Raw genomic sequence first — 20,307 nt, 5'->3', positions numbered from 1 at the left:
TTTTTCATTTCGAACTCCACAGATATATGTGCAATAAGTTTCCATACACATTGGTTATCACAAATATAATTGTTATTGATATTGACATTTAAGTGCATTTTCTGATGTAAAGTAGATGTTAATTTTGATTTTTAGAAATTGTCAACCCAAATGCCTGTGGTGTAAAGGATAGTTCACAGGGATCACGTATGTTAGACATTCACAAACACACAGGTTGTAGGTTCGAATCCAGGCTGCTGACTACACTTTTGCAAATTTACGACAATGTACATCCTGGTAATCGAACACATGATCGGAAGCACATGGGGTCGGTCAGCTAGAAGACCTCCATGTTGAGAAGAACACACATCGAGATGGCAGATCACGGATGTGAGGTATTTCTTGAATTTATGTTGCTTCTATACGAGAAAACATATGTAATTAATCGCTTAAACATGGATTTTGAATATCTGTACACTTAATTAGGTTCCAGTTTGTACTGTTTACTCAACAAGTATGTTGTTTCTCTTTTGTAGTTTTTCTGAACCTCTCGTCCACTGTTTGCTCAATTATCGAATCCAAGGTCGTGTTCAACATTTGAATGTGCATTCATCCATACGGATGATTTCCTTTGAGACAGAAATGATGATTGAGTTGGGATTTTATCAGCCACATCCTTTAAAGCGGTATAAATTAAAGTATTTACCACTGGCATACCCAAAGCTTGTGAAAGGACCATTCTATTGGTTATAGACGTGATATAAACAGTCTTGCACAGACACTGACCAAAGAAGTCCCATTAGTGAGGAAATAGAGTGAATAATATATCCAACTACATGATAACTAAGGGCTGACGGTAAATGTTAGTGAAATGGCTCTTACAATTCGTCATTGATTTTTAGTCAGCTTTGCAAACGAATACAGTGACACTATTTAACATAGCCCTGGGGATAATTCATTTTTAATTACATATGAAACGGCCCTGGTTTAATGTGTTTTATTGTTTGAAACTGAGAACGCTGGAGTTGTCACAGAGGTATCAGCCGAGCCGTTGGCAACCAACAACACGCGAGTGTTGATGTAGGTTTTATATCTCCAAGCGAAGGAAAATGATTTGGATTTGGACGTTCGTGTCACTGTTCTTTGGAACAAATATACAGGATTATGCAAATGCATTTAACACCTCGTACAATGAACATTTCCGTCTGACAGAAGAGTTGCTGAAGAGCAAGCAATATAATCCGATACTGCGTCCTGTTTTGAATTCCAGTGATACTGTCGATGTGGACATTGTCATCAATCTTCTGAGTATTTTCCAAGTTGAAGAAGCCAAACAAATCATAACCCTGAATATGTACCTTGATGTTTCCTGGACGGATGGGATTCTGCAATGGGAGCCAACTGATTATGGAGGAGTGGACTTTCTCTCCATACCTCAGAATAAAGTCTGGCGTCCGGACATCGTATTAGCGACTTCCACTAATCCATACAAGAAAATGGGAAACAGTGAAATACAGCTGAGATTATCAAGCACAGGATTTATTGCATGGTCTGTAGGTGATGTAGTCAAATTGTACTGCTACATTGACATCACTGCTTACCCATTTGACAAACAAAAATGTTTCATGGACGTAACGACATGGTCTTACACCAAAGACTTCGTAAATCTGCGAGGGAGGTATGAAAACGCGGTGCTGGAACACTATCAGGGGAATGGAGAATGGCTGCTGCAAAGCACGAGAATCACCACAGATGAGGAGTTCGTTGCGGGGAAACGTTTCAGTGTCGTTACCATGGAGATAGATCTTATTCGCCTTCAAACATTCTATGTCCTGAATTTGATCCTGCCAATACTCCTGCTGTCCTTTCTTAACCCGTTTGTATTTGTTATCCCAGTCCCATCTGGAGAGCAGCTGTCCGTGTCCGTCACCATGCTTCTCTCCTTCACAGTGTTCCTCTCGTTCCTTGGAGACAGTCTTCCGAGGAACTCTGACAGTGTATCGCTCCTGTCCCTCTACCTTGGAATCATGATGACATTAAGTGTCCTTCAAGTCATCCTTACAGTCCATGTACTCAAGATCTACAACCGTGACACTGGTCCTGTCGGTGAGAAGATGTCTTCATTCTCCAGGTGGATGCTGAATGCGAAAAATAACATCACGGATAAGGCTGACTGTTCAGATGATGAGCTCGGATGGCAAACAGTGTCAGCGGCAGTGGAGAAACTGTATTTTGTAATTTTCCTTATCCTGACAAGCACCATCACAATTGTATTCTTTGTGGTGGGAAACGCTTTGAACTATTGAGCCATAATGTGGCTTTTATGTGGCCATAAGATCTGGACAGAGAACACGTTAGCCACCAGCTAGCCTCGATATACAACTGTATATACATGGCTGATGATGGTTTTTGTTGCAGGGAGAGTGAATTATTTCATCTTAAACGAGTAAGTGTTACGGCTACTGATTCGAACTGTCATTTATAACAGTTTACTATATCTGCTCCTTGTTACCATTGCAGGCTGAAAACAGTGTTATATGCTTCATAGATTAGGGTGTATTCGTTTCTGGGTTTCCGCTGGATAATGTAGATCGCTTTGACTAATACAGGTCGCATACTCTAACATATACTACCTGAAAGAAGTTACAGAAGGATATTTTGGTCTCTGTGTCATGTACTCTCTCTTTGGCAGATTAACTGTGTTCTTGTACAATGGTCAGCTGCATAGATCGTATCAAAAGAGCTTTATACAGCAGTCGAGGAGGTCGGGTATCTTCATGGTTAAAGCGTTCGCTAGCTATTTAAAAAGAGCCATATTCGATTCCCCGTATAGGAACAATGTGTGAAGCCTATTTCTGGTGCTCCCCGCCGGAATATTGCTGGGATATTGCTAGAAGTGGTGTTAAACTAAAACCCACTCACTTACTGTTTTCCAAAGAACAGACTGATGAATTTAGTTAAGGTACCAGGTTGACACACGGTGAGATGTTCCCGGCCTTCAACAGAAGGTATATATGGCAGGGCGTCGGTACGGAGAATACTAGTCAGCAGGAAACCAAATATCCACTGATTGTGTCAAGAGAACAAGTTGTTAAAAATTGTCAAATGACAAGCTGTCACCATGCCGCCACATCAAGAATCTGTCAGTTACGTATTTTGATGTTAGGCCTATTCCCTGATTGAACGTCCACCTTTCTGCTAGTAATGCGGAACGTACCTGAAGTGTGATGGAATGTGATGTTTAGCTTGAGATTTCAAGTTTGGAGTATCCAGAAATATTTGGCATCTTTTGCAAGTTAGTCTGTAGCTGTAGAATCCTTGTAATACTCGTATCTGATAAAGCTAGGATACCTTACGGCTGTCTTGCTAGTTTCCCAAAACGCTATTTTACAGCGTCCCTCCTACATTACTTTTGTACTTTGTTTAATGCCAAATATACTGGTCTTCAGGTCCATTCCCCCTGCGTGTACAACCATAAACACTTAGATTATAGCTAATCGGCTTCATATACCGTTCCCAATGGTAGCCTTCCATTTCGATTTTCCAGTTTCCTCTGTCTACCACGCTGTGATATACCTGTTGTGTATTAAGCTTCGTTGTGCCGTATGTGTAGATCTGTGAATATAAGGTTTGATATTGGGCACCACGTACGGTTTGACAGTGTTAACCTTCAATGTATATCCTCGAGTTTCTTCTGTCTACCGTGTTGTGATATATCTACTGTTGTGTATTCGTCACTATGTGACTCTGTTCGATGTGAAATGATACATTAAATAAATGGCCACACTGTATACACCTGGTTCTAGTATTGTTCTGCCAGGGTCATAATTAGATACATAGGTTGAGTTCATAATCTTAACTACTTTTAAGGATGTCTTGGCTGACGTGTCGGCAACAACCATAACAAATATGTACTGGGCAACTTCATACAGCTTGGTTGTTTGGGAGTCTGCCCATCGTAGAAATCAATAAAGAAGAACATTTTCAGCTCGGAATAACTTCAAGTTGCTAAATTACCACCGAGTTTATGAACACATAGAGACAAAAACAAAACACAAAACTGAACATGCAGGTTGGAAAATCCCACGGATACATGTTGTAGTCAGCAGTCTGAGGTCATGTCAGTTAAACATGTCTAATCATCGCCTGGCTCTAGTAACAGTTTTCTTCCTTACTTTGTTTGGCGTCCAACTGTTTTTTCAGATGGGAAGAATGGTTTGATGAACTCACAAAGACGCTTTTCCTTTTTGAAAAGGTGTCGTCTTGACGTGACATCACAACTCCCGGTACAGTTACAGAATACCGTATACACTGTGTCACGTAACCCTTACCCTAACCCTAACCAGAAATCTTACCCTAACCCTAAATCGTACCCTAACCCTAAACCTTACTCAAACCCTAAACGCTAAACCTAAACATTACCATAACCCTAACCTAATGCCTTCAAAGATGGCAGGTGTCCGGCATTCTATAATCTAGTCCAACTCCCTAGCTGCTATGTATGTCCACCTCCATGCTCGCTGGAGTGACAGTGTGTACACAAAACTTGCATTTTCATTCCATAATTGAGGATCCGATATAGTTTTTCACTGCTTACTGGTCGTACTGACATATCGATGAACGTCGATGAACTACTGTTGAATCCAGAGAACGAAGTTTCGTAGGAATATGATTAGTAGTCCCAAATGAAAAAAGGCCTAAAAATTCAGAACATTTATATGAATCATCAATAGAACAACACGCATACATGATATCAGTTTATCAACTTTTGGCTTAACTCTAAAACCTACCTCAGTGTCATCTGCAGTCTACTGACACTACAGTTTATGAAACACCGCACCTCATCATCCATAACGACAATATCAGCTTGGAGTGGGGTGAATAAATTTCAGACAATAATCCCACGACATGTTTCTTAGTAGTATGATGTTACTGCAGAATTTCTGCTCTTACGTGTGAAGTCTGAACAAAGTGTTGCGAAACGTTAAGCTTTAGGTAAGTCAAGGATCTGATGTCTTTGAATATTCATTAACATCAATTCCCTTCCACGTCTTCATTCACCTGAACTAGCAAAGAACGCTTTAGGACTATTGATAAGATGTTGTCTGAACAAGGTCACAACATTCAAGGGCACAGTATTGCTGGGAAAGAGGTTTTGTAAAAGACATTAGGTGTGGGGTGGGGTCGCCTATGACGGATTCAAAGTACGAAGTCCATTTCTGGTGTCATCCGCCGTGATATTGCTGGAACGTTGCTAAAAGCGACGTGAAAACATATACGCTCACCAACGTATTTGACAACGTTGCTGACTCCTTGCCCAATGTTTGTCAACTCATCCACGTGGACAGGACATAAGGCGATTGGCTTGAGGATTGATTATTTTCATATCGGTACAAAAGGTGTTGCAGCTACTGGTGTCCCTTGACGTCCTGTTGTAGTTTTGCCCATGGTTTCTTCATCAGCTTTGGATTGACAGTTATAACAGTCAATAGCAACAGTGTCAATGAGCCAGAATAGCACTGTCACTTGGTGAGAAAATTAGCGTTCAACAGAAATGATCTTCTGGAGATATCAACAGAGCTGACATTTCTACAATATAGACAGGATACTTCTGTATTGTAAAAATACATTTGATGTACTGAATGTTGATCATGATCAGTGTTATATTAGAGGAAGAAAAAATTTGCCCAATTATTTGTAAACGTTCAATCGAAGAAAAAGACACACATTTCTGGTGTCCATATACAGGTGTACTCAAGTCATCTCAAACCTTAATGACCAAGAGCTTATGACGCAAGTGTGTTGAGGGTATGGGTGGTTGTCCACATCAGGCATATCTAGAGTCCACCGCCACTATACTGTTGGAATATTGATATTTGGCTAAACGCGACGCGAAGCCATACTCGCTGCAGATCTGTGTCCAGTCACTAATGAACGGAATTTGACAAACACTTAATGACCAAATGATACTTTGTCATGTTGTGCAAGTGTGAAACTGCTTACAAATTAGTACTAATACATCATCTGTCGCTGGTTGCTGTTTTCATGTTAGAATCAATGGCTTGTCTGAAAACATACACCTGTAGTATTGCTGGTTGGGGCCTTTGACAGAAAACAAGCGTCTATCTATAGGTTGAATATAGGTATATTTGGATACGGCCAGTGTCCTTGAAAATCATACTTTGGTTGCGTAAGGCTTAAGGCTTATCACTGAATTGATATAACACCTGATATGTCACATTAACTGAAAAGTCAACGTAAATGAGGACTGTCTGCACGATCTGGAATCCCTTTACAGTTATTACACAAAATACAAGTCTAGTCTACCTATTGACTGGGGTAGTCTAGTGGATGAAGTGTTCGCTCGTCACACCGAGGACCCGTGTACAGTGTCTAAAGCCTGTTTCTGATGTCCCTCTCCGTGATGTTGCTGGAATGTTGCTAATGCTCAGTGAATATCAGGTAACACCGTGGGTCCGTGTTAACTGCGTCATCTAACTCCGACTGCCCACACACAAGTTATTGTGTATGTCATCTATCACAGCTGTTCCTGTCCAGGCTCGATTAATCACAGGACGCCGCGAAGTTACATTACACTCTCGCGAACCACAGTGTTACTTGCTTCAGTCCCCCCAACACATTGTAGTTATTGGATCCAAATTATATTTGGATATAACAGGTGTTGTGACTTGGGATTTAACAATGCATGGTAGAATATGGTTATAAAGCAGGGTGTAGGAGCACCTACATGCGTGAATGTATGACACGTTTTATACATAACAACCTCAGATAAGGGCAACAGTTAGGAATGAGTAACTTCTTTCATCGGGAGATCCGACGTTTCGATACGTGTTGATAAGAATCTGTATCGAAACGTCGCCTCACCTGAATAAACAAGTTATTCATCCGTGAGATTTGTCCATGTCTGCCTTCTTTTCGTTATTTACATGACCTGAAGGAATACAAACAGAAGTTATCATCCTCAAGACGTGTCATATCCATGTATTTATGTTCGTCAACCTCAGCATGCCTTTCAAGAACTTCACCTTTGTATGTCAGAGTGTGCGTGTGCTGGTGCGTGTGCGTGTGCTGGTGTGGGTGCGGGTGCTGGTGCGGGTGCGGGTGCGGGTGCGGGTGCGGGTGCGGGTGCGGGTGCGGGTGCGGGTGCGGGTGCGGATGCGGACTGTAAGTGCGTTTGTTTGTATAACTTCTTGTACTGATATTGGTTTTGTCATTTTTGTCCACAGAGAATTAACGTGGTCACGAACAGAATATACTGATGCCGATCTGACCAGACCATGTTGTACCATCTCCTAACTACTGACCAACAGGCAGTTATTTATTTAATTGTTTCATGAAGGTCTTCAGATACTGAATGCCATGTTCATATCCCGAACACAAATGTTTAAAAACCAACTTGGAATGTGATAAATTGATTTAAAGACTGAAAACTGGCACAGTGGCAATTGAAAATTAACAACCATAACATATTCAAAAGTTAAACCACAGTGAGGTATAATTTTCATACCGAGCTATTTCTCAAAATTCAAAGTACATAATTTACTGTTCATTAATTAGTACATAAACACTTTCCCTGTGTCATCGATGTCCTCTTTTCATCTTGGCGCATTAACGCGTAAATGTCATGTTTGCTAATGTCATTTTGCCCAATGTATCAATTCGTAAGATACATAAATTACATCCTATCTCCTCTCGACCATTTGATATAATTCCTGGTTCAGCTGATCTCGAACAGCAGTCCATGGAGTCATGGCACAATTTTGATAAAGATCCATATAATAGTGTCAGGATCTGCTTCCAGTTAACACTGCCGTGCCTACAAGGAAAACACGCTTATTTCCCCATTTGCCTGTGCAACGTAGATTCTGTCAGCACCGTCCAGCGATAGAGCTACTGGGTTCTGAAGACCCATGTCTCGTGTGACAACATCACCAATAACAGCACCATCATCACCAGAAATCTTCACAATGCAGTTTTTGTCCTTGTCGACAACGAACACATCTCCTCTGGAATCACAGGCAACTCCGACGGGACTGATGAGTTCCTGGTCACGCGGCTCTACCCTCCACAGAAGACTGCCTTCAAGTGAGATGCAGGTGACGTCGTGGTTGCCACAGTCGCTGACAATAATATTGTTATTTGGCGCGGAACACAAATGGGATACTTCAGTGAACATTCCCTCCAGCGGCGCCGTGTTGATGAACTTGTTTGATGGTTTTCCCTTCACCGTCAAGTGATCAAGAACGGCTAACCTCCCACCTATTATCGTTGTGGTCGTTGTGTTGACGAAACCGAGGAGTTTTTCCTGTGTTGTCACTGTCGTCATACATGTGTACCACTTCTCGCTCTCAATGCTATTCACTTGTTTAAGATCTGAGGTAAACACGAAAAACTTATAGTTCATGAGACTAACAATGACTCTTTCTTCCGACAATTTGGCAATAGATTGCGGATAACCGCTGAATCGATGGGAACTACTTTTGGGCTGGCCATCGACTTCGTAGAAAGATTTCAAACTTGCATTGTCATAGTCGAGAATTAATATCACAGGTGACGTTTTCGGTTGGAGGATAACGATATTCCTTAGTTCGGGATCATAGTTGTCTTCATCAAGCTTTGTGTTTATTGTTCTTTGAAGAACGTAAGACGGGCTGTGTGGTTGTTCGGTCGGAATCGGGACTGTGACGGGAGGCTCAGGCGGTCGAGGTGATGGATCAGCACCGTTGTCTGATGAAGCTTCGTGGTCTGAAATCTCCTGTAGTCTCGGTATGTTCAACCTCTGATCTGAAATCTCCTGTGCTCTCGGAGCGTCATATCTCTGTCCTGGAGTTTCCGGGACAGTATGTAAGTTATGCCTCGGATCGAATGTTTCCGGCACTGCGGGTCCGTGATATCTCTGCATTGCTGGGACTGAAACCTTTTTCTCTGGTTGTGTGTTGTTCTTCCACGTCTCTAGGCCCCCAACCGCATTCATGGCTTCACCTTCGGAGTTTGACCATATCGACCCTAATTCCAGGCTACTCATTAACGACTGAACGTACTTGACATTTCCTTGAAATGAAAACAGAACGGGGCAACTATCGACTGGTGGATCAGTAACAAACTTCATGACATCTTCCTGCTGCTTCTGAATTCGTGGCAGGCACTCCATGGTTGCATACTCCGATCCAGGGGACAAGAGACGGTCAATCAGACCAATGGTATCTTGTGTTTCCTCTACCAGCTTCTGAAAACGTTTTATGTTTTCTACACTTTCAGTTTTCTTTATGTCATAAGAATTGTTGAGGTCTTTGGTGAGGACCTTTTCCTTTCCCTTGATGTCTCCTATCAATTTTTCAACATATGCTTTAATGTCACTCTCTGTTTCGGCACGTGTGTCCTCCATCGTCTTGATGGTCTCTTTCTCAGTGTCAATTTTAACCTGAATGAAGTTTACAGCAGGTCTGAGGACTTGCAGCATCGTGTTTAGTTGCGATTTACGATCGCTAAAATGGCTTGGTGATCCCGTCACTACAATAGCGTCAGGATGAGCCCTCTTATCTGAAAATAAAATGACCAGTATAATGTAGTGTGAACGGTAGTTCAAGATTCATGTATTTTTCCCTTATTTTTCTTTGTTTTTATGTTCTCTAAAACGAAATTACAGCGTGATCTACTGCCATCGCCATTATAAACATAGCATGTAAATTTATTACAATAATTAACTGCTTTCACCTCTCTCCATTTGCCCTAAGGCTTCCAATATCCCAGCTAGTTTGAAATCTGTTTTGATGAGCCCTGCCCATTTCTGACGTGGCTGAAACGAGTCTTGTGGGACTGTCACGTGTCGACAGACAGGACAAGGAATTCCCCGGATGTGGTTGCCATGGTTGATGTGATGCTGCAGACATTCATGGCAGAAGGTATGAAGACACTGCAGCGTCTTCGGCTCGGTGAAGGGTCGGTAACAGATACTGCATGTCAGATGGTCGTCCTTCAGGCTTTCAGCTGTAGCCATCTTGACAATCTGTCTGATTATGAAACACTAGTCAAAGCAAGTGATAACAGTAAAACAACACCTGTAATTGATTATACAGGTAAACCGTGAAATACTACTGAAGCGGCGTTAAAATCAAACCAATGTTATGTTATGTACGCGTGTACCAAGATGCAGTGTCTGACAGCTATCAGACGAATGTGTGAGTGCATATAATGTTACACAGAGTCACAGTAAGGTAGTGGAGACTTCGGTTTTTTGCAGGTCACGAGAAGGCAGTTCTCAGTGTCAATCGACGTTCAATAAACTCCTACTTTGCTTCTGTATTATCTATTTGAATGGAATCGATTTTCCACGTGTACACCCACGGTTCTCTCCATAAAACAAACATAACTAGATTTTCTTGGTAGACGTTCCCCATAAGTGCTTTTTGTTCTCTTGTAAATGGAACGGATGTAATTCCGACTGATTTGCGTGTTAAGACATTGAGTATATATCATATTTCATGTAGGTTTTTCAGTTCGTATGTATGAAGATACCACCATCGGTAGACGTAATATGTCTGAAGGTTCCCAGGATCAAGTTTTCAGTTTTCGCTTTAAGACCCATGCCTCGCCATTATTTTATCATTAAAACATATATTCATGATATTCATCAACAAAAAAAGAGCTGGTGTAGATCAGATGAGAATTTAATCCACTCTACCTAATCCAATTTTGGTTTTGCTAAACTGAATCACTCATTTGCGATTATTCACTATTGATATCAAAGCAATGGCCATATTTTGAATATATGTGTTTGTCTGAATAAGTCGATTACCCTATGTGGGTGGATTGATTGGAGCAATTTGCTCAGGAAATGTATAAAATTCATACATTTTCCAATTCCTTTCATCACGATTAAATGTTTTCTTTTATTTTGACACCATCCCCAGGGTTGATCAATAAGTGGGACACGATGAATGTTTCTAGGTGGCAGATGGTAGAGTCTTATGCGGAGTCTCGGTGAATATGCAAACATAGTTTTGTGGCAAATATGCATGAGTGGGCGAGGAATTTCGGGGGTCTGGTAAATAACATCAATTTCACAGTGTATATATGCATATATATTATACTGTCATGACGACTTAACGTTACAACTGTTGTCCGTTCAAACTGAATAACGTCATATCACACCATATCATGTTACACGTGCTACATGCCCTTTACGTGCAGGAACAAACGTGCTGACATGGGTCTGGATTTTATAAGTGTGTTAATGTTTGGGCGTAATACCAGAAACACACAGTGGAGAAACGTGAGAAAGCAGTTTTACAGTGTAGAACGATTACCAAAGACCCATTCTTGATTGCCTCGACAACAGGAAGACACACTTTCCTGAGCTTCTGATGGATCTAATTACATTGCTTTTCGATTAATATATTTTAGAAACGATAGCTCTATATCCGGGAATAAATGTACTGGTAGAATTGCTGTCTGTTACCCACCCTCGAATATCCGTATGATAGTCTTCAGTGCAACGGTCTGTTGTTTTAAAGAATTAGTCTCATAGTTTAGAAAGACAAAGGTTTAACCTTAGCTGCATCCATTGTATATTAATAAGGTTTTAAGGATTTCAGCTTCCATAATGAAATAATATAAGTGGTCTACAGTCCGTATCGCGACATCAGTCGGACGTTGTTGGTGTAGTATACACTATGTCTTCATTTATAATTTAATTCACCCGCTGCCGGCTTTTTTTAAGCATTTAATATCACAGTATCGGAACATCGAAACTAAATATTCATTAATTTCATGCTAATAAATCAGTAGTCGTGGTTTCAGCTACGAACAAAAGAAAAAATTCATCACTCAAACCTGTAAGCAATGCTTTAATTACTCACCGAACTATCCTGCTGTTATCTGCCGTTATCTGGTAATGAAGGGGCCAGGAATATGTTCAACTTTACATACACATTATGGGCGTTAGGCTTCTGACAAAGTGGACTGAGGTACTAGTATTCCGAGGCGTATGTCTGTTCTTTTCATGTCCCTACATATAAATTGGCTGCATGCAGCTGTACAGCGCAATAACTCGCGACTAGATAGTCGATCCCGTTACAAATTCCACAATAACGGCAACAGGTTGTGTGTATTGAACGGCGTCCCGTCATGTTCTCGTGTAACATTGCTGCATTGGAACTTAACATGAGCTCCAATAACAACTGTAGGATTGCTTGTGCTAGGTATGATATTCTTCGAATACAACAGTACGTTCTCTGTGACTGCCAGTGTTCAAACCGTGTTTGAAATCGATAATTTAATATATTGATCTGTAATGTTTAGATTGTGAATTCAATCGGAGCGGTCACAAATATGATTTTTACTGGGTCCTTGACAAGAACTGACAAAAGGTGTTAAAGATACCTTGAATTATAATACAACAAAAATATAATGAACAGAAAATACCAGTTGGTCAAATATGATAAAAACAACATGCTTTTGTATATTTGCGTGTCAGTAGAGGATGATTACGTGTAAGGACAATTCAAAGTTTGTGTTTTATTATGTAATTTATGTATTTTATTATCGATTAGTTTATTGATAAGGTTTTTGGTCCAGCAAAACTGTTATAGAGCGTTGCGTGTTGCAAAAAAACATTGAAGAAAGATAAAACATTGTTCTGTCATGATGTCATGTTGAACGATGCTTTTGAGAGGGTGTTGAGTTTTGTTCAACGCTCAACGTCGTTGGTAACGCAGATGTCTCATCGGGAAATGGCGACATATGGCAGTCGTTATTACAGGAATATATACAGACAATCGGAGGAAAAATGCCAAACATAACATATGTTCACTTTGTGGTGTTTTCAGACATCGCCGATGTCGGATTGCATACGGGTGGCCATTATAGTACTGGATGAGACACAGATTTTAGTAGAATGTGAACATTACTCCGATCTGTAGCGTGATTTCTCCACATACCTTCTCCTGCATATATTTACTTAGAAAGGTTAGCCCCGGAAGAACAATTTGCACACATTATGCAAAATGTTAGCTTAGTTATTCCCCAACCTGCGTGTTAGAGGAGAAAGTTTGAACTCGCACTGTTAATATTGTGCTTCTGATCAGGAAACTGACTCACTATTCCCACTGAATATGTAACTACATTTCCCCCATAATAAATAACCTGTATGATACAGAGGATTAAGTCATAATTTATCTACTAATACAAAGATATTTTTAGCTTCATACACTCTCTTAATTTTGATATAACTTGAATTTTGGCTAACTGATTGGTTTATACTTTTATCCTACTGTTGCGATTTCTCAGATACCCCGTGTCTCATCGGACAAGTGACCGATGGTATATATTATATATTGTCGTGTCTTTGTGATATGGTTGTATGTATACCGAGTGAAACATAAGTATATGTTTTTTTAACTTATCTTTGTAAATTCAAACTACATTTACCGGTTGAGGGATCATTTTGGTATGTGGTTATGTGGCTGCCGCCGAGTACCCTGAGTAACAAGACTTTGGAAATGAAGTTCGCTCTACCCCAATGTGTTAAAGTATAGTAGTCCGAATGCTTTGATGTTATAATAGTTCAGGGCAAAACTATACTTTATTACAAAACTCATTGGGGTAGAACGAAATGTATTTCTTTTCTAAGATGCCAAATTTAATTTTTTCTAATGATAATTACGATTAATCTAAGACAGAAAACAAACGGCATCGGTGACCTAAATGAAGAACTAATGCGCTGTTCTATTGACGTGTCTGTCCCGACACGCCAAGACGAACGTTTCCAGTAAAAAAACAAATGATAAACGATTTGATAACGGTTTACGATCGGATTAAATATCGTCTCTAAATTATTTTAATTGCATCTCTTATTCATGTAAACCATATATGGGGTAATATGAAAGTCTCATTTCTACTACCAGGGTATGTGTAGCTCAGCACATCCAGATGAAGTTGACACGTCAAGCGACATTCCACGACTGCATTGTGGGAATATAAACATTGCGAACGTTACAGAGTGGGTGATAAATTGCGAGTCGAACTGAGACATTTTATCCCTCGGAAAACAGAGACGCAATGTTTCCACCAGGGATGTTAGCTGAGTGACGCAAATGCAAACCAAGAACGGGGTGCACCGGAGTAGGGATGCACTCTTGGGGTGTGTTGCAAGCCGAAAATCTCTTAGAGTAAGCAAACGAATCGCTTATATCGGGCTTGCTCGTTTGATACCAAATCATTCACTCGTTTGATAAATAGGGTAACACACGGAAGGTCGTTTAGTATCCTCAATATCAGCGCCTTTGATAATTCACATCCTAGAAATGGTCTTTCATACTTACATATATATGGCTGGGTTATTTCAGCGAATGAGTGAGTGTAGGTTTACACAATCTTCCTGCAATATCAGGGTGGATGACACCAGGAATCGGCTTCACACAATGTACCTATATGGAGAACCGAAACCAGATCTTCGACGAGACGGCGATGGTTTTAACAGTGGTATTACAATTAAATAAATCAATACAGATTACTGCAAAGGAACCAACATGTTTTGTGTGCTCTAGAACACTCTAGACTGTGTAACATTCTAGAAACCTGCATTTTTCATGCAAAAAATTAGACGCATAGATTCTGACATACTTAATTTTAGACAGTACCCTAAAACAGCAACCTATAAAAAAGCACATTTTGAAATAATTCAGGATTGTAATGAAATTTTCTAGCGCATAAGATCTGGACTAAATATTCATGATTATATTTCTGAACGCACCCTTACAAAACCTACCGCGAACTCTGATTCTAGATTACTCTTGACTAACTGTGAGCAAGAACGATGAACGATGAACAAAAACAATGAAATGCAATAATGCTTCGATTAAAAATGAATGTCTGTCTTATAGAATTAGCATGAGAAATATCTGCTGAAAGAAGAGTTCATGGTTCATGATAATATAAACAGTGGTGACGTGATATATGTGTGGAAAGGTGAGTACTGGGCAACACAACTGGTAGTAACGTCACAAACACCTGCAAAGACATGTCAGTTGTGGCTGTTCCCCCACCTCACATGCCCTCGTTACCTCCATAAGCGAGTGAATGAGACTAGTTTTACGCCGCACTCAGCAACATTCTAGCTATGTAGCGGCGGTCTGTAAATAATCGAGTCGGGACCAGACAGTCCAGCGATCAACAGCATAAGCATCGACCCGTAAAACTGGGAACCGATGACATGTAACCAGCCGATCCCGTTTGTCGCCTCTTGCGACAAGCATCATGGGCTACTGAAGATCAATAACTCGGACCTTCACGGGTAGTTACCTCCATACGATTTCGTAGCATGTTGTAACCGGGAGACGGTGTTGACAGTTGATCACCAGTTGCTCATTCGCTGCTTGCTGACAGAGTAATGTGGTTGTAAATAACCAACCAATAATCCTGTATTCTCTGTCAATACAGACATGGTGAAAACCTTCAGCAAGGTATTTTACATAGATACATGTCGGATATCAGTTTTAACTGGTTGCAGGAGTTGTTGGAACAAAATTTTATTTTTGCCTCCAATTTTATAGACAAATGTTATTGTTCCCTGGCCGTTGTTGGATGTCCTGAAAAATCGGTTTTAAAATATACAGTAACACGTGTTTGTATTGAAAATACATCCTGCCCTCACGCCATGCGTCATGAGTCGTGCGATATTAAAACTGATGTTATTTGATGACGACGACATGACACTGAGTGGCTAAGTAACAAGCTCCCCGTAACACGCTTTCAGTCATATACTAGTACGTTCATTTGCCAACAAGAGCGATGGTAGACGACACACCTCACGCCGTCTCTATCAATAACCATCTGTTGAATATATCGAACAGACGCTGTGCACAGAGAGAAGGAAATCAATCATATATGTAGGTGTACAACACCTGTATTCTTGAACGCTGTAATGCAGGTCACATAGATGTTTAACATATGCTGTACAGTAGTGTAGACGTGAATGAAAGGAACTCTTAAGTAGCAAGGCGGTTTCATCTGCATCCATCCGTCGTCTCCAGCCTACTGTTTCGTGGCTTCGTACGTTGTCAGTGTGAATCCAATGTCTGTGATATTGCTTAAATAATGCCAATACGCTATGGCAATATGGTTGGAGACCCACGGGTTGGTGGTGTAGCCTAGTGGTTAAAACGCGCCGAAGACCGGTTCGACTTCCCAGATGGGTACAATGTGTGAAGCCAATTTCTGCTGTCCCCCGCCACGATATTGCTAAAATATTGCTAAACTCGGGGTAAAACTAAAATCACACATATCAGAATTAACAAGAAGTGAAGTAATGACGATGAAATCCCGACGCATATAATGTACGAGTCATCATCATATTGTCATACATGGTCAGCAGAAGAAGCAGCAAGGCCGACGGAGTAGTCTTAGGTACCGCATTATACAGAGTTTAGTCCCCTAGGTGAGCCAGAAGTCGAGGATGGGGGTTCAAAAGACGGTTCTTGCTGATTGTACTCATAGCTCACCCACGTGCTCGTTGGTTTTACCTGGCACACTTCTAAAACCAGAATAACTTCACCTTTTCACTCATACCGTCAGCTGGAAGAGGACGCCTCATATGCTGAAATACGCGTGTCTCATGTACAGGCTATGAGAAGGTTATGATGCTCACATGTATCATACTGGCTGCAGAAAGAATCGATGTGCCGATCCCTTTAAACGATTTTGTTATTGCTGCTGGGTGTCCCACGCGGTTTTTCTAACAGATACCACAATGTGCAAGAATCGTAATTTACAAGGGAAAGGCAGCACGAGTTTTGAGCCATGTCGCTGATGACGTCGCATTTTGATGATTATGTATCTCACCAAGCATGGTATTCTAATGTACAGTGGGAAAAACTGAACTCGTTAACTAAACTGTAAATGTTCAAGGAAAGTCCTTAAAGTGGGATTAGATCAAACTTTGCATGGATAGGAGTGAAACAGAATCACTATTTTCGTGGCGACTCACTATTTCGTGGATATGTTTCTTTATGAAAAAAATTAATAAGGGCTTTTCAACTGAGAAGGTTACGCCCTATGTAATCTGTTATTATCTGAAATTCACTATGTATAGGAGAAAACACGTCTCCAAGGATTTGGTAGACAATGTAAAACCGGAGGGATTTCCCGACCCCGATGGTTTTACATTGTCTACCAAAACCGAAGAGAAGTGTTTTCTCTCTAACATATATACCGTCAATGATGGGCAATTACAGTGTAGATGAAGCTACATAATAATAACTGAAGCACGCGTAATCAATTTAATGACAGTAACTTTAAGTAGATAATTTAACCCCGCCACCTTCTTCGGCCCGGTGGCCATGCGGTAGGGCGTCTGCCTCCGGATGAGGGAATTGCGATTATAATCCCGCTTCTGGAAAACCTTTGTGCTGTGAGTTTAATCTAGAACGATATTTTTAAATTAATTTCAAACACTCATGTATCATTTGAATGTTGATGTTCATGTAAAGTTAGGTAAACTAAACCCTTTGAAGCGGTCTTACTAATGAAAAGTAAAACCTGTCCCGCCAAAACAAAAACCTCAAATGCGGTACGGTCATTCTGGGAAATCAAGAGATGACCTAATATGTAGTGAGAAGCACATTTGAGGCTTATATAAGGTGTTCATCAGCGCATAAAGATGTTTCTCATCTTAAAACTAAAATTTGGGATTATCTTAAATACGTCACTAAACAATGTTTAAACGTTCATGACTAAGCAAATGCATTCACCGAACAGAAGAATGCTCAAAATAGACAAATGCAACACAGCAAACAATCTCAGTTTTACTGTATTTACATTTCAAGTAAGACCGTTTTACTCTCAGTGATATAGTTTGCGTGTTTATGATGTTTACAAAGATGTGTGGTTTTCTTGGTTCAGCTTTACACAGTGTTCCGCTGTACAGGGGATCGCATTTCCAAGCTTCTGTTACGGCTGCCACCAGTAACTGGTAGGCAAAAAACTTACCGCACACAGAAAGTGCATTGTACATGTTTTAGAGCTACTATCTACCAGTTAGGTAAAAAATGCTACTATCCCGCATAAAACTTTACATGTGTTACGGCTACTACCAGTTGGGCAAAATACGCTTACTATCCCGCGTACATCAAGTGGACCTTACATTGCAGTGGAAGTTAACTGGCAAGCAAATAAACTAACTACCCAAAATTCAACACAATGCCATAATGAGTCATGTAGAAATTAACAAATCGACGAACTTGAGCTCACTTCGGGGTTGGGGTAGATTTGTGACTCTGAACTCTGGAGGAAAGTCTGTGATTTTACTGCACGCTGAACAACAAACGGTTTCCTGTTTACGTGAATTGTTGTCGTAGGAGATTGTCAGCACTGAGGAAACAGACAAAATGGACACATAGTCTGCCCATAGACGCTTTAATAGATACACAGTGTAATACTCAAAGAATTCAGTGTGTATGCGGAACTGAATGATTATGGCAGCGCGTGTTATCGATTATTATTTTAGTGCTTGCAACACCCTATTTGAAAGAATGTCACGCTCTGTCATGTCCTGTCACGTCAATAAATAGCAACCGAGAAACCGCTTCACATCTCAGAAAACACTGACCAGTAAGCGTTGCATACTGAGCCAATGTAGGACAAACACTTGTTTCTACTTCCTGGCACATAGTCAAGTGGCTTATGAGATTCCTAGAAAGATATTTTGATGAAAGCATGTCATAAATTCGTTTGTGTTCATCAGTTAAAGGTGTTTGGTTTCAAACCATGCATATTTGCTTGTTGAATATGTTTTTCATATGCCTTCAGTAACCAAAGCCTTTTTTATTTCTTTCAGTCTGAAATTAACACCAAAACGTTATTTTTAGCTCTAAAATTTAACGATGGTGAACATACACAGTGCCAAATAGAAACGCTATTTCAGCAAACATCATAGATTTTATAGAGCTAGAACATGAAAATATTACATATGCCTCTAATCCGGTTTATCAGTTGTAGCAACGGTCTTCACAATAACACTGAAAGTGAGATCCAGATACATATTCTTCAGTGAAGGAAATGCCGTCTTGGGAAGAATTTATTGCGTTAGTATAAGAACAGTTATTTCATGTAATTCCAATGATAAAACTGTCTGCAGACAAAAAGACAACAGAACAGCAGCCTTCTATTTTTGTGTTTCTGTTCACCTGAGCCTACAAAATGGCGTCAATGTCAATACTTCGTATGAGCACCTTTGCCAGCAATTACTGCTCGGTACCGTCTCGGCACAGACTGGATAAGTTGACGAATTGGTTAAGTAGCGGAGACAGTGACATGTGCTGTATGTGAAGTAGCGTTGTTGTGCTATAACAACGCCCTCTGTCGGACCGTAATCGGACGCACGTGACGTACAAAGACTTCCATGATGTACCGATTTGTTGTCAAATTCATTTGAACCACCATTAAATCAGGTCTCTATGTGCTGGATATTTCACCCCATACCATGCCACTATCCTCACCTATCGATTGCAATCAGGAGCAAAATGTTTTATCTCGCCGGTGAAGATGAAATCGTGATTCATCATTGAACCAGACACGCCTGCAGTGTCCAAGGTTCCTTACTTTGCCCCATCAAAAGCTTTTGTGTTTGTGGCGAAGTCTCTCAAAACAAAAACGACAACTGCCCTGTTTGCTCGAATCCCCACTTTGCGCTATCGATCCCTGACAGTTCGGTCAGAAATTCTGTTCAAACCAGGGATGCAACTGTGGCAAGACGATGACCCATGTGAGCAGCCCGCGTGTGGGGGTCTTGGCCTTGGGTGGTAACCTTTGGGCGACCGCTTCTCGGGAGATCCTGGGCGGAACTGGTCTACAGGAAATGATGCCAAATGTGAGACATGGTGCTCTGATGACAGTTGAAATGTCCGGCACCTGCAAACTCCTAGCTTCAAGGCGGCCTATGGCGATATTTCCAGGCTAAAACGACATCAAACAGAGAATTTGCCTTTTAATAGTGATCGACACCGCATGCTGTTTCCCTCCCATCCACCTGCAGTTTGCTGTGCATGTCTAAAATGACCAGAAGGCGCTGAAGATGGTTACAATCACACACATGTGGCGTTTTGAAAAGAATTAATATTTGTATTGTTTTCGCCGCAGCTACATGAATGTAATGTTCTCAAAATCGCCTTTGCGTTTAAAGAATATAACTATTTAAGGCCTTTTCTCATGGTCAAACACGAGGTGGTTGCCATGATTTCATCAAACTGCCGTGGCTTCTAGAACAAACAATCGATTTGGTACGTCTTTCACTTTGAATGAGGTTGATTTGAG

The 20,307-nt window shown here is 40.8% G+C and overlaps 2 protein-coding genes across 3 annotated transcripts; one reads left to right on the top strand and one right to left on the bottom strand.

The window, feature by feature from the left end:
- The first annotated feature begins 1,088 nt into the window (after positions 1–1,088).
- On the top strand, positions 1,089–2,285 carry LOC137255564 (acetylcholine receptor subunit alpha-like). Its single transcript, XM_067792990.1, has one exon. It carries the CDS (start codon positions 1,089–1,091, stop codon positions 2,283–2,285), a length of 1,197 nt encoding a protein of 398 aa, XP_067649091.1.
- Positions 2,286–7,399: 5,114 nt separating this feature from the next.
- LOC137255997 (tripartite motif-containing protein 2-like) lies at positions 7,400–12,065 on the bottom strand. 2 transcript variants are annotated; one of them, XM_067793634.1, is made up of 3 exons: positions 11,859–12,065; positions 9,715–10,010; positions 7,400–9,540 (listed from the first exon to the last, which is right to left on the bottom strand). In XM_067793634.1, the coding sequence occupies exons 2-3, from the start codon at positions 9,995–9,997 to the stop codon at positions 7,817–7,819; spliced, it is 2,007 nt and encodes a 668-aa protein (XP_067649735.1). In that variant the 5' UTR covers positions 9,998–10,010; positions 11,859–12,065; the 3' UTR covers positions 7,400–7,816. The 2 variants fall into 2 exon arrangements, with proteins under 2 accessions (XP_067649735.1, XP_067649736.1); XM_067793635.1 differs by having other exon boundaries at positions 9,715–10,006; positions 11,859–12,057.
- Positions 12,066–20,307: the final 8,242 nt, after the last annotated feature.

This window comes from Haliotis asinina, chromosome 11 (assembly GCF_037392515.1).
Source record: "Haliotis asinina isolate JCU_RB_2024 chromosome 11, JCU_Hal_asi_v2, whole genome shotgun sequence".
NCBI lineage: Eukaryota > Metazoa > Mollusca > Gastropoda > Lepetellida > Haliotidae > Haliotis > Haliotis asinina.
The sequence above is the reverse complement of the archived record's forward strand: the minus strand, read 5'-3'. Positions and strand labels throughout refer to the sequence as shown.

Bases quoted from the DNA above. Each gene is read 5' to 3' on its own strand.
- LOC137255564 (XM_067792990.1), top strand. From the start codon at position 1,089: ATGATTTGGATTTGGACGTTCGTGTCACTGTTCTTTGGAACAAATATA.
- LOC137255997 (XM_067793634.1), bottom strand. From the start codon at position 9,997: ATGGCTACAGCTGAAAGCCTGAAGGACGACCATCTGACATGCAGTATC. The intron at 9,541-9,714 runs GTGAAAGCAGTT...TTTTATTTTCAG, and splicing joins CTTAGGGCAAATGGAGAGAG to ATAAGAGGGCTCATCCTGAC.